A 14,406-nucleotide genomic window follows, 5' to 3' on the forward strand; every position below is an offset into this window, starting at 1 on the left:
AAGTTGTGCCAGGGGAGGTCTAGACTGGATATTTTTTCTTCAACTAAAGAGCTGTCAAGCACTGGCACAGGCTGCCCAGGGAAGTAGTTGAGTCACCATCCATCGAGGTATTTAAAAGACTTGTAAACGTGGTGCTTAGCCACGTGGTTTAGTGGTGGACTTGGCAGTGCTGGGTTAATAGTTGGATTTGATGATCTTAAAGGTCCTTTCCAGCCTAAACGATTTATTCTATTCTATAAACAGTAGTTACATTTGACAGCTGAGAATGAAAAGAGCAAATCACACAAATAAAAATCCAGGCAAACAGATTTTTCCCATATAAAAATTAATTACCTGTGAAGACAGGCATCAGAATAACTATAGCAATTTTTCTTACTATTTGTAATCAGGTAGTATCCATAGACTCCAGTTCTGAATACGACCTACACTTCATGAAGGATTCTATTATTTTATTCAATCAGTAATAAGGACGCTTTCCCATCGAAAGCTACCAACATCCAAAAGAAGGTGTATTAAGGCACCTTATACTTTTGATCTCATGATTAGAAACAGCGCTATTTACATTGAAAATATGCATATACCTAATCATTTACAGCACTCGTCTTTTTGTCTCCACATTTATCAGCATTAATACCTACACAGAAAAAAGAACCTTATCTGTGTTTGTCTGCTTTTGACAATGTCATTTTCATCTTATCTGCAGAGAATTGTCCCTCCACAAAACTAATAGTAATTTCAATAGGTTGCGCTGCAGCAGTGCAAGCAGGTAGTTTTTCAGATTTTTCATTTGCTACGTAGGGAGGCACAAGCAGAAATGAGTCATGTCTATTTGGTTGGGTGAGAAATGTGCAAATATTCCACCTCTAGTATCACAGCCAAATCTCCTCTGGTGATAACAGTATTATCCCAGAGCAACACGGCATTAAATTTTAACACTGAAAGATCTCTGGACATTGCCCATTAAGTACTTACGTGCTAATGTACTAAAGGGATGACAAGAAACAAACGCATGCAATTGAATGAAATGTTTGAAATACGATGTTTTACAATGCACAAGATTGTGTTTCTGTGCCTGTGTAGCATTAATGAACACCCGCAATTTGGTCATCCACAATGCTTTTTTGAGTACTTTAATGCTGTCCACAACACAGATGTGGTTCATCTACTAAGCTGTTGAACAACATGCAAGTACAGAGAAACACAGTTCAAAGTTCCATTTGATTTGATAAATAAATGGGTTAAGCATTACTCATGAGCCTGTAGTCAAAATAGAGCACTTCTGCCTGAAGGAATAGTGACAATGACTTGGTTGGAATAGTTTTGAATAGAGACAACAAATTGGTAAATTATTCTCTGAGGAAGGAAGTTTTTCCTTAACCGATCTACAAAAATATTGAAATAGTACCACAAAAAAAACCAAAATGGTATATTACAAAGTAAGCTTGGATGAAAAGAACTTCACATAATTCTTTTATCAGAGAAATCTAGTACTACAAATATTCATTCCAAAGAAGGCAAAGCATTTTTACGAATAACTGAACTCTGATTTTTAGACAGTTTAATGGATACTTGTTTTTGAAGTCCTAAACCAGAGCCTGAACACGTTTTTTATAGCTTTCATTATAATATAATGCATAACTAAAGAATTATGATCTCTAACCTAATCAGATGTCACTATGCTGAAGAGTTTGCAATTTAACTGATTAGCCAGAAACAATACAGTGCTGAAAAATAAAAACAGGGAAAAACACAGTCATGGCAGCAGAAGTCCATCAGACCAAAAAGTAGTCATTAGTCAAGTTTATTTCAGCATTATCCTTTAGTTCCTTTTTTATATATTATATATATTTATATATATAATTTTATAATTATATATATTTTTATATATAATTTTATTTATTATAATCTACTGAGAAATTTCAATCAGAGCTATCTGAGGCGATCAAACCAAGTAGTGTTAAAACCTTAGCCAGCGTTCCATCAGCATACACAAAACTGACATATTTGTTAAGATTTATTAATTTCCAGAGGTTCAACAGCACATAGAAATCAGTTGTTTCGCTAACTTAAAATTTTCCATAACATAAAATTAAAACCTCTTCCATCAAGCTACAGCTCTTTTTCTTGCTATATACATAAATTTACAAAATGTCTTCTGAAGGCTTCCACGAGTTTAGAGGGAGGGGGGAGCTTCTGGGGTACACTAAAAGTACTGATTGTAGTACTAGTTGCTTAAATCATTCCCATTTCTTTTGAACTACCCAGGTTGTCCTTCTTCTCCTAATACTTAGCATGATCCTGAAATATGATCTGCTGGTAATAAACTACAACAAACATCTTGATTCCATTTCCAAAATTACACCCTTATTCAAAGGTCATCTAAATAATAAACTCATTAAAATAAATGTTCTCCTTTGTTTTCAAACTCCCTCCCCCACCCACTCCAGACAGCCATTTTATTTTCTCTGTGTATTAAAGGGACATATTTCTTCCTATCTCCTTCCTAGTCTTTCTTTTACTGATGACAGAGGTAGCTCAACACAGAAAAATGAAGCTACAACACATTCAGGCTCAGTTACATTAGCACAAGAACAATAATAGCAAAAACAAAAAGGCACAGAATTTACTGTCAGATAGCTGCTAAAGAAGAAATTCCCTTGCAATCTTGGTACGTACTCTGTTTACAGACTAAAGAAAGCCACTAAATAAATGCAAGATCCAGTTCGTGTATGATCTACCAATGACTTTTTGCATAACTAATCATTAGAAAACACAACACACATTCCACAGAGGCCAATATTAAATTGAGTTACTGTCATGTTAGTATGGTCATCTGGTCTATTCAATAAACTCTGGCTACTTAAAACCCTGAGGGATAAGTTCTGTTCTTAGTTATACTGATGTCCTCAATTAAAATTATTAAGAATAGTAGCCAAGAGAAGTATTTAATGCATGGTATATATTTAAAGAAATGTCCACATCAATTCAGATTTTATTATCTTTCCATATCAGAGCTATGCAGTAAAAAAAGACAATGTCTCCAATACAGTGCATACACAATTTTTTTATCGTCACTGACATTAAGAATACAATGTTTTGCAAAGATGATGCTTTATAAACTTGTAAAAAAGAACCCCTTATTCAAACCATACCCAAAACAAAACAACTGTGTAACTGTCCTCCTGGCCGGCCTCTGAAGTCACCAGCAGCCATGGCCTCTAAAAAAGCAGATTTTCTTTCCGCACTCAGTCAACTCACAACTTTCAGTTAGCCAGCAGAGAAGCAATAAGATTAAACAAGACACCTGAACAGTAATTGAGTTCCAAGACTAATATTTCTCACACAACTTACTGCTCAGGGATCCTGTGATGCCATACATATCCTGCAGGCAGTGTGTAATTGTTACCAGTTTCACCTATACTCAATAATTTCTAAAAGACATGTCATGAAAGCCCTAAATACAGAGCACTAAAGGAGCCTTAAATAGATGACTTTAAATACAACCATCTTGGGGAAAAAAATGACACAGCACAAAAACTAATAGTTTCTAAATCGCACCATTATCTCAGTAAATTAACTGCCAAAGTAAAGCACAAAGATGGAATACTGAAAATTAGTTATACCAATTTGCTAGGTTTTTTCTAGGGTCATTTCAAAATTTTGAGAAGATTAAGACTTTGCTATGGCAAATACAAATTAAAACATAGTAATCAGAAGCAGAGAAGCGTCTGATGAACAATCATATAATACAAACAATATTAACCACATTATCCTGACTATGTGTTCTGGGAAAAAAATACACTCCAAAACTGCAGAAATGTTAAATGTAAAATACTTCTTCCAGATTTTCAATCCAAGAGAAACTAACTTATTACAGTATTTGTTGGAGCTTGGTTGTAATTAAATACAGGAAGGATATTAAAACTTCCAAGAGATTTTTTTTTTAAGCCACAACAGAAGAAAAGGCACAATTGCATAATTGGAACCAAATCCAGAACCCACTTCCTTCTTATTTACTAGCATCCTCTAAAGGACACTATTTAGATGCTGAAAGGCCTGAAACTGACAACTGTAAATCATCTAAAATTCAAAAATTTCAAAGCAATTGTAAGACATGGGTTAAAAGTTTATAGATGAGAGATATAGAAAGTTAGTACTCGCTGCAAAACCACATCCTAGGGGTCACCATATCTCTCTTGTCAATAAAATCCTAGAATTCTATTTTTTGCAGGGAATCAAGTCCTCTTTGGTAGTAATAAGCTGCTATAAAGCTATAGGGCAAACAAGTTTGATACACAGCATTTGAAAGAAAGATGTCATTTTAAGATATTCTAAAAATATTCTTCTTTAGAGAGCAAGATTTCAGTTATTTCATTCTACCCAGACCAGTTAAATACTAAACAAACTTGTCAGTCAGTGAGATATTATTTTAAAAAGCTTCAGATCATTTTCATTGACAGCTGAATTCAGCTCAGTGCTTTTTGTCATTAGCATATCATGCAGAAAATTAATATCAAAAGCATTCTTCAGCTCACCTCCACCCCCAACCCCCCAAAAATAATCCACTTGCATTTCTGTAAGGCATGCAGAAAAGTGATAGCAGAAACACAGATGGACACATACATGCTAGGTATTTTTGCTATAAAATAAACCAAGTGGTTTTCAGAGATTTTGAATTACTAAAATGCTTTAACCCCTGGGTTTTTTCTTTTATTTTTTTTTCTTTTCTGACATAGTCAAAGTCATCAACACAGCCCAATGAAGACATACATACAGGCCAGCTTCACAATTCTCAGTTCAGATGAAGGAATGGACAAAAGGTGCAAGCATGCTGCTATATTAGCGCAGTGCATAAAATACTGACAAAAGACAAAAGCTTCATGCAAGTCCCTGCTGTTGTAAAACTATTAATAGGAGGAGAGTTCAATAGTGCCTTTTTTTTTTCCCCACACCGAAAAAAGATTTTTTTTTCCTCATTAAAAATTACTACACTCCAGCAAAACTCACGCTGGAGGAAAAGTTACCATGATGCATCTGTTTGACCTCTAGATCCCACCATTAATCAACTGCAACAAGAACCTAACAAGCTGAAAATCTACAACTTTAGATTCCTTATTTTTTTGGCAGCATCCATGAGAGACTTCAAAAGGCTGTTCTTTCTAAACATTCATCACATGAGGAAGAGCTAGCTTTAGATATCTCAGCTTGGTATGTAAAACCATAATCCCCTTGAAAGCATGGATCTTTCAAGAACCTGATCATATCACAGTAATTGTCTAACTTTCCTTTAAAAAAAGCCTTTACCACCAGAAGTCCTGCAAGAGCCATTTCTCCTTCTACACTAAATTTTAGATCTATTGTACTCTTTCTTAGTACACTCACCCTTAAAAACTTACAAGTAACCATCAGTTTTGCAAAAAGGAAGAAAACCAACCATGAAAACTAGATGTTCTCAGAGTCAGCTGGCACTTATCTTTTTCTTCATTCATTTTAACTTTTTTTTTAATGGGATTGATCACATGGGTTTATTTTTGGTACCCCGGCACCTCAACCATACACATTTTTCCAGTTTAACAAGTGCTCTCATTACAGTCTTGAACCAACGCTCTAAAGTTAATTTGGACTGAAGGAATAGTTATCTAAAACAACATAGCTATTTTCTGAATTACAGCTTACACTCATACACTGTTCCAAAACACCAACTTATTTCAGTTTAATTCACCCAACACTGAAGTAAATAAAAACACTTATTTTGCAAAAATGTGCAAGTCTGGAATTATTTCTTAATAACTTTTAGATAACTATAATTTGATAACAAGCATGGAATGAGTTAACGTGTAAAAAAAAAAGAATCACTAAACTGTCCCTTTACCATTTAGCACTTCTTTAGCTTAGCAGGTAGAAGTCAAACACCATACACGCTTTGTTCACTGACCCATGCAAGTCTCATTCCCTTTCTTGTGCATGCCAGTAAGTGGCCTAAAGGATGATGTGGAACTTCAGATGGAAATTTTGCAATATGAGAACACTTTTGTACATAGCCAAATCTATCCTAAGCAAGGACAAAGATTCTAAAGACAAGTGAGGTGACAAAGGTGAAATAAAAGAAGAGAGTTAGAGCAGCACCTGACTTCAACTCTTCTTACTTTCAGCATTTGACAAAATATCAAGTCAGTCAAGAAAGCTCCATTTAAAAAAGCCAAAAGACAGCAGAACAAGGAATCAAAAAATAACAGAATTACTGTGGAAATCAATAGAAATTACCAGAAGTCCTTTTAAGAAAATTAGAAAATAAAAAGATCAAGGAGAAGCTGCCATAATATAAAACACTATGATACCTTAAACAAAAAAAAAAAAACCCTTCCATGTATACACAAAACATTTATAAGTTCAACATACATTAAAAATAGTTCTAAACCGCTTATTACATTTTTCAAATACAGACACAACATTTAATTAAACTTTTGTATATTTGTAAGAGTTTAGTCCTTACAAACATTTCTGAAACAAATGAAAAATTCTTTGTTTATTTAGGCAAGGGCTTCCCCTCCTTTCCAGATCTGATTTCAGTAGGTATTTAAACAAGAGTAGTAGTTATTAAAAAAAGAGCAACCTCAATCATGAGCCTCGATCATTATTAACATACAATGATATAAGTGGGAAGGAACCTTCGGAGGTCATCTTGTCCAACCTCCTGCTCACACCACGGCCAACTTTTTGCACTATGGGCATTCTACCATCTCTCAAATGTACTGACAGCTATAATGAGAAGAAAAAAACCCAACTAAATAAAGATGAAAATATCAGCACACTGTAGTATCTTTAGTTAGTACTACATACAGTTTTGCTGTATATTTTTAAATGTATGCAAAAATTCCTATGCAACATATACCCAGTTACTACCATCAAGTATCTGTCACCAAGACAATGTATGATCTGATCATATGCAGCTCCTGCCATCATCATTTTCTTCTTTGTGAATTATAAACCATCGCACCAACGGTGCTTACATGTTCAAAGACAATTTAACATTCTCATTATTTGTGTCATACTTTTCATGATCACATCATCTTTGTCTTTACAATTCTGATGATATTTCTCTTTAACATGCCTAGAGAAAATGCTGCATCTTCAATATTTCTTTATTCTTTAATTCCCAGAGCCAAAAGACAGATCTCCTGAATTACATTACTCTGACACTTGGTTGATACTTGAGTATTCTGGGAGATTTTGCACAAGTCACTCTGGTAGTACTATTACCCAGTGCCAAGGCCTCCCTTCCATCAGTGGTTTCACAATTTCTGCTTGTCTATCTCAAATCATCTACTACAATTGTTGCTTACAACCTCAGGGATATTATAGACCTTAATTAACCAATGTTTCAAAGAGTGTGGAGGTCCTTTCTAAAAAGCGAAAACCAAATATAATGCAGTAGTAACTATAATAACCATGTCATATAAAATGGTCACTACCAGAGTTGCAGAATAAGGAAACTGTCATTAACGCCATTATTTTCATTATTATTGTTGTCTTTAGTTGCACTAATTTGCATTAATTTATATCTAAATGGCTCAAACATCCTTGCAACTAAAAGCAATTATTTTAGAACTCCTACCTGAGATGACAAGAGATTGCAGTCAATGTGCAGTCCTTTCCCCGTCTTATACCTCTGAAGTAAACCAGCCATAATTGCTCCATATGTATACAACCCAGTAGCAAGGTCTGTCATGGCTACTCCTGGTCTAACTGGCTCACCATCCTGAAGAAAAAGAAGAAAACACCCAAAAACAAACAAAACAATTTAAAAAAAAAAAGCAGAAAAGAAAACAAGCAGAGGCAAACCATTACTTTTTGTGGTTTTGTACATTCTTCACCAGACTCATCTGAAAAAAAGTGTTTACATGGTTCTGCAAGAAGAGTATCTTTGAATGAACTAAAGTATAAAAATTACCACCAAAGAACAGATGTTCTTGCAGTACCTACACAACACTAACTTCACAACGCTGCAGGCTACAAATAGTGAATGCTTTATTGTGCTACTTTTTGGCCTAATAACATAATGCTTCAACTCACCAGTGCAAAAAGAAAAGAGATATTGTTAGAGACAAGAGAATCCAGTGAAAACTGAATTTCATCAAGCCTAGGTGCCAAAGGTCTAAAGAATTTCCACAGTACACTGACCCAGGTACATGTCTGTCCGACAGGCAGAACCATATTGTTTAGCTCTTCTCACTCTTTTTCTCCCTCTTCTTCTGGCCCTCCCCCAGCCAAATCTCAGGGGTTTTATTTTCCAATATACACACCACAGGCTTTCAGTGGGAAAACAAAACCAACTTATTTTTATTTACACATGTACAGGTTACACATGTAAGTACGTGCAACTCCTTGACCTTCTGAACAACAATCACTGGAAAGCTGGTGGTTCAAGTCTCCATTTTCAGCATGTCATTCCTTTCTCAAGCATCAAGGGAAGAACCTTTGGTTTACTTCATGTGTTTCAGAACTTCCCTAATCATTGCTACAAAATACAGCCCATCTGCAGTCAATGGCAAAATGAACTTACAATTTCAGTCAAGGTAGGCTTTTATCATAGGAGCTTAAAAGGTGCTGCTTCTGAGACATTCTCCCATTTCCTAGTCTGAAAAGTTTGTGGTTGGATGCTCTTTCTGACAGTAATTGCTTACCCTGAAGTTCAGTCCACAAATACCAATGCAAAGCTAACCGACTGTTTCGGAGTTTCAGCACTTAAGTGAATCATAACTCAACTTAAAATCAGTATATTTGATAAATAATAACCTTTGTCAAAAATTGCATAAATGCCTTTAAACTAATCTAGCATAAATTCAATTAAATGAAATTTACAGAATTAATTAGTCATGTCTAAACTTCCAAGTGCAGTCATACTTGTAAGATTGCAAGCGTTATGTTTACTGATAATTATATTTTTAAAAGTGTCTTGGCTTCAAGTAAAACATTTAAAACTTTATCTTCACCACATTTTTTTTTCTTTTGCATTCCAACAGGATTTACATAAGCCTGGTATCAAATCATGTATAAGTTAAAAAATATTTTAAGAAAAATAATATCATACTGCATTTTCAATTGCATTAATAAGTCAAGTCTAGGAAAAAAGACTGTAGTACAGGTACAGTATTTTCTATATAAGAAGGAAAATGCTGCTATTTTATTCATATCATAAAAGTAACTAAACAAAATTATAAAATCAGTATTAAATACGACAAAAATTAAAAAAATCTCAGTTACTATCATTCAAACTGCAGTAAGGATTAGTCTGTGACTATATAAAGCGTACACATGAAGGATGATGCATAAACTACACATCCTTAAAGTGTACTCTTCCTTTAGTGAGTACCTTCAGGTTTTCAAAGAATCTCTTATTTCTTCTTCTCCATACTCTACACTTAAGTACTTCAGATTCCCAAGGGAAAGGACAACTCAAAGGTTCCATCTATATACCACTCACCTTGTACCCAACTCTGGGGGAAAATAGGAAAGGAAATTCTTTATTTTTGTATGCATAGGCCTACTGAGAATGTTAAATAGAATGTGAGAAGATGCTTGCTCCTCAGAGCTATCACAAAGAAATACAAATCAGAATTAAAAAAAAAAAAATTGCCCACATTATCTGCTCTAAGTTCTCAGTTTGTTAAACTGTTCTTTCTTCATTGCAACCAAGCTGCTAGGATAAGAGGAAATCAAGAAGACTTAAAATTTTGCAAACAGATGTGCAGCAACATTCTTAGTTTGAAAACACTTTCCACTGTTTTCAAAGAGTCATTTATTTCATCCTTGATAGAGAAAACTACACCCTGAAGATATAAAAATCATGACAATTTTAATAGATTGTTACAGGTGAATTTGAATTCTTGAGCTTTGATTCCAGCACTTACCTCATCAAGTACTAAACCACCTAACATTTTAAAGCAAACACTTCCTTTGCCTAAGTAAAAAGTTCACCTTTATTTCTAAAAATACTTCCAGAATTTCCCCTTACAGAACACTTCTACAAACTACTAGCACTATACTGCTACATTATTTTTAACGTGTTAGCTTTACTTCATCCTAATACTCCACAACCTAGAATTCTGCAGCAATCCACACAATTTGTGCTCTTCCTTGGTCTTTCTACCCAGATCCACGAGTAGCTGCCATCTTCACCCTTTAATCTGCTTCTAATGTCCACTTGTGCCATAAGCCAGCCTTCCTGTGGCAGGATGCACAGCTGTAAGTACTATGCAACAGAGTCATTCAGGTTTTCACCTCTATGCTGCAGAACAAGTGGTACAAAGCTGCTTTATAGGAAGGATAAAGGTACACGCACTGAGAAACTTTTCTTTAGACAGGGCTTCTCATAGCACAGCAGTACTTCTGTGTAGCTAACATTATGAGGATCTACCCAGTAGCTTTTATTCAAGTGAATAGTTTTAAAAGTAACAAACACCATCACCTCTGCCAGCCAAAAGTCGTATTACTGTTCTGGTAGAGGGACAGCATGTAACCCTAGTCAGGGAGAAAATACTTATTTCAGCAAACAAAGCTGCCATCCAGGCTCAAGGGCTGGGTTGAACCCTAATTACAGGCAGCACCAGGACATGCCCTTTGCTCATTGAAACAATGAAGATCCACTCCAGTACAGCAGACCTTTTCTTCCATCACTGCACTTTGGTATTGCTCAATCTTACCACTAGTTTACACTTTTATTCCTAGGTTTTTATATTTGCTAAATTCTTTACAATTTGTGAACATATTCTGGCCCAGAGATAGCCACAACACGTTTTGGAAGCTTCCACTCCAGTTATTTTTTTGCCTTTTGACATTATTTCTCTACCCAAACTCACAACAGTAATATAAAAATGATCCACTAAAAATGGAAATTGTTCTGAAATGACATGCTTAATAAAAATATTCAAAGTCCAGTAGTCATTATGGATGGGAAATAGCTACTGAAGCTAATATGAACCAGCAATGGCTTTATTTTTCAACAGCTCTGAGCTATACACCACGTGTACTCCTTTGTTGCAGTTTGTTTGGTTTTGAGCTGAAGAATGGCCCCTCTGGTATCATAGATCCCAATCATGTCTTGCTGTCTCGTGTTCAGTAAAACATAAATATTTCTTCAGCAAGAAAGAATGCACCAACATAAAGATAACTCTAAATACCAAAAAATGCATGTTATAATCCACTTGAAGATGGAAGGAAATTTGTAACCAAATTGGGTTTTATTTAATTAATTTCAAGTTACTGCCTTAATGAGTCATAGACATTTTCATCAAAGTGATATTCATCTGGTACGGATGTATCTGAAAATATAAAATAAAATCTTTCTATTCATCAAATATGAAACTGGAATGTAACGTTTAACCAGGAAATACCTATAAATTATGTCATCCAGGACAATAAAAGTATCATCAGTGTAAACTTCCTCCTTTAGCATATTTTAATTTGTGTAAAGAAAAACAATGTTGCTTGAAGCAATTACTTTTATTCAGAATGGGTTTGTGGTACAGATTTACACAGAACAGATTCCCCACTATTGCTTGTAAATTTTCATACACACACTAGAATTTCAAATTTCACAGGTGTCATACATTTCTAATACAGAGGTAATCAAGTACATGTGTAAGAGCTTGAACTCCATGCAGATTTCTGCACATGAAAACATGGTTTAAAGATGACATTCCACTGTACACTGAATGGGTTTGATTTTGTACAATCACCAAAAACACTAGCACAAATGCAATTGTTTGTGCATGTAACTTTGCAATACTGCAGAAGTTACAGCCCGATTTCAAGGTTCAGAACTTTGCTCAGAAGCATTTCAAAATAATTAGCATTAAGTCATTGCAGTAACAATGATTTCCTAGCAAAAAAAGGCAAGCCATTCAGGATTTCTTTATGCAAGAATCTTCTCTCAGATCTTAAAAATCAGACGTGTAAAGAATATGATATTGCCTCTCCTTCAGGAGGTATACACTGTGCGCCAAATGTTATATTACTGTATATCTTTGGCACATTCCACATTTGTATTACACTAACTTTATCCCCTTTATAAAAAGATAGCTTGAATAAAATACATTTCAGTTAGAAATTTCCATCTCTTCCACTGATCTCTTCACTGCCTCCAAAATCATACTGTTACATGAAATATAAAATATTGAAGAAAATTAATGTTATATATGTGACAGACTTAATGAAGGTTTAAGTTTTGCTCAAAATCCTGTGCTGGTAATATACTGATTTCATGGCTTAATAGTAAGACTTTACTGACTGAAGGCACAGCCTCAGTACCCAATAAAGTTTGTGGAATATATACTGCTATTAGTTCTATCCATTTTAAAAATGTCAGATACAGGACATATTTTTAATATCCTGTTACTAAAATGCTTAGTGAGGAACTGTAAATACATATTAGCATACCTCAAAATTAAGCACTTTGGTGATGTATGTAGATGTTTTGCTACTGTTGCTCTAATTCATTATAATTTGTCTACTGCATCAGCTGACACCTCTAAGACCACTGTGCAAGCACATTCAATGGCTTGTTTAATGGGAAGTTTCCACAGAGCACTGCTATACTGATGTTATTATGCTGATTTATCCATACCTACTGCAATGCAGTACACAGCCAAGACAATCTGTTATAACTTTTTTCCTAGTCTATAAGACTGGCACTTTCAATTTTATTTAAGGAAAAAAAAAATCATATTCTAGTTTACTAGGTTATGCTTCAAATGGTCATGTTACTTTATTAAACCTTGAATTACTTGCTGACTAGATAACATGGAACTCATATACTAAAAGTATGACAGCACGAAAAGTCAGTAAGATTCTTTTTTCTTCCTTGCTTTGGCCACTTTTCCACATGCTGACTGAAACAAAGTTTTCTACTTTTTTTCAGAGCTGGTTTTGTAGAATTTTAAGTACAACCCAATGACATGAACATAAATGTAGAACATGGAAAATCTTACTATTAATAATACATTATTATTTTAAAGTAACTTTCGAACAAGCAGACAATATGATTTTAAAGCCACGTGAGTAAATTTTCACTACAACAACAAAAGGCACATTTGCTTCTCTGGAGTCATTGACCACTTAAGTCTTTCAAACAGAACTATACATCAGAAAAGGGTTTTGGGAAACTGATGAAATACTATATAAACAACTTAAAATAAGGAAAAATTAGAAGCAAGTTTTAGCATGTTTATTTTAATCATGCAAGAGAATGACTAAGTTTAAATGAATTGTTAAGAGCCCCCAGTGAATAGACAGAACTGTTACTAACAATGATTAAATGATTCCTATGATTACATTGCCTCAAGTCCTGGTGAGGTGATGCGAACATCTGGATTTCCAGTGTACAACTTACCACAGCCTTTTAATAAAATCCATCTTCATAATGGCCACTGAGGACTATTACTCTCATAATACAACTTATATGCAATTATTCAGTATAACACTTGTATTTTCTGTCGTTCACATATCATTGCAAGGCTTTACAAGGGTCCTTTTTTTTTTCAATTGTTTCAACATACATAATTCATATGGTACCAACAACACTTGCCCCTTTCTACCAGTTTATACTCCCATTCAATTTTGTTTGGTAAATTTTGAGGTGTGCATGAAGTTTCTGGCACTGAATTGGAAATATTAACCTTCACTCTACAGACACCAGGGTCAGAATCTAAAGATTATTTACACTACAATTACTGTGGTCAGTCATTGCTTAGTGCATATGTGCATTATACATTCGAGGAGAAGTACCTGCAAGGACTGTGCTCAACTTCATGTCTTTTCCGAGATGGAACATCCTATGGGTATCATTAACATGGCAGCAATGGGCAGACTGTCGTAGGACATTAGGCACGAAATCCTTCAGCTTACTCAGTCTAACAATGCCTGACTTTTTTTTTTCTTCTTCTTCTTTTAACAGGAAGGAGGGCTCTGGTAACAATAATTGCCACAAGGCACAGAGTTCGGATGTTTGCCATTGTTCTCAGCAGAAAACAAGTCTATCTGCAGAATATCAATCCTACAGTTGAGTTATCCAGATCATGCTTGGTTAGCTTTCAACAAACCCAGACAAACATGAGTATCTGACACTAAGTACATAAACTTGATTAATTCCTTGTTTATCTAGGGCATGCAAGTATCATATTCTAAAGATCTGCACTACTGCTTCCAGAGTACCAACAGCACCACCACAGAAACTAATGTTTATGATGCCTAGAACAGACCTGTAACACTATCTCACTTAAGCAACATTTGGAGACAACATCCCCTGCTCTGTAGGTGATTCAAAGTCAGCTTAAGTAAACGCTTACTTGACCAGCATTTTTCCAAGGTAAAGACACACATTCTATGCATCCCTGAAATCCAGATACT

At 34.9% G+C, this 14,406-nt stretch overlaps 1 protein-coding gene across 5 annotated transcripts in view; it reads right to left on the reverse strand.

Moving 5' to 3' along the window:
* The window catches only part of SUGCT (succinyl-CoA:glutarate-CoA transferase), a 337,866-nt gene that overhangs the window by 281,486 nt on the left and 41,974 nt on the right, over positions 1-14,406 (reverse strand). For all 5 annotated transcript variants that reach the window (XR_005103899.1, XR_005103900.1, XM_037385361.1 and 2 more), the window contains exon 8: positions 7,616-7,759. Coding sequence is in view for 3 of the 5 variants with exons in the window: in XM_037385361.1 (XP_037241258.1) it covers positions 7,616-7,759 (144 nt within the window). In the remaining 2 variants the exon portion in view is untranslated. The remainder of the gene's footprint in view (positions 1-7,615; positions 7,760-14,406) is intronic.

This window comes from Falco rusticolus, chromosome 4, assembly GCF_015220075.1.
Source record: "Falco rusticolus isolate bFalRus1 chromosome 4, bFalRus1.pri, whole genome shotgun sequence".
Taxonomy (NCBI): domain Eukaryota; kingdom Metazoa; phylum Chordata; class Aves; order Falconiformes; family Falconidae; genus Falco; species Falco rusticolus.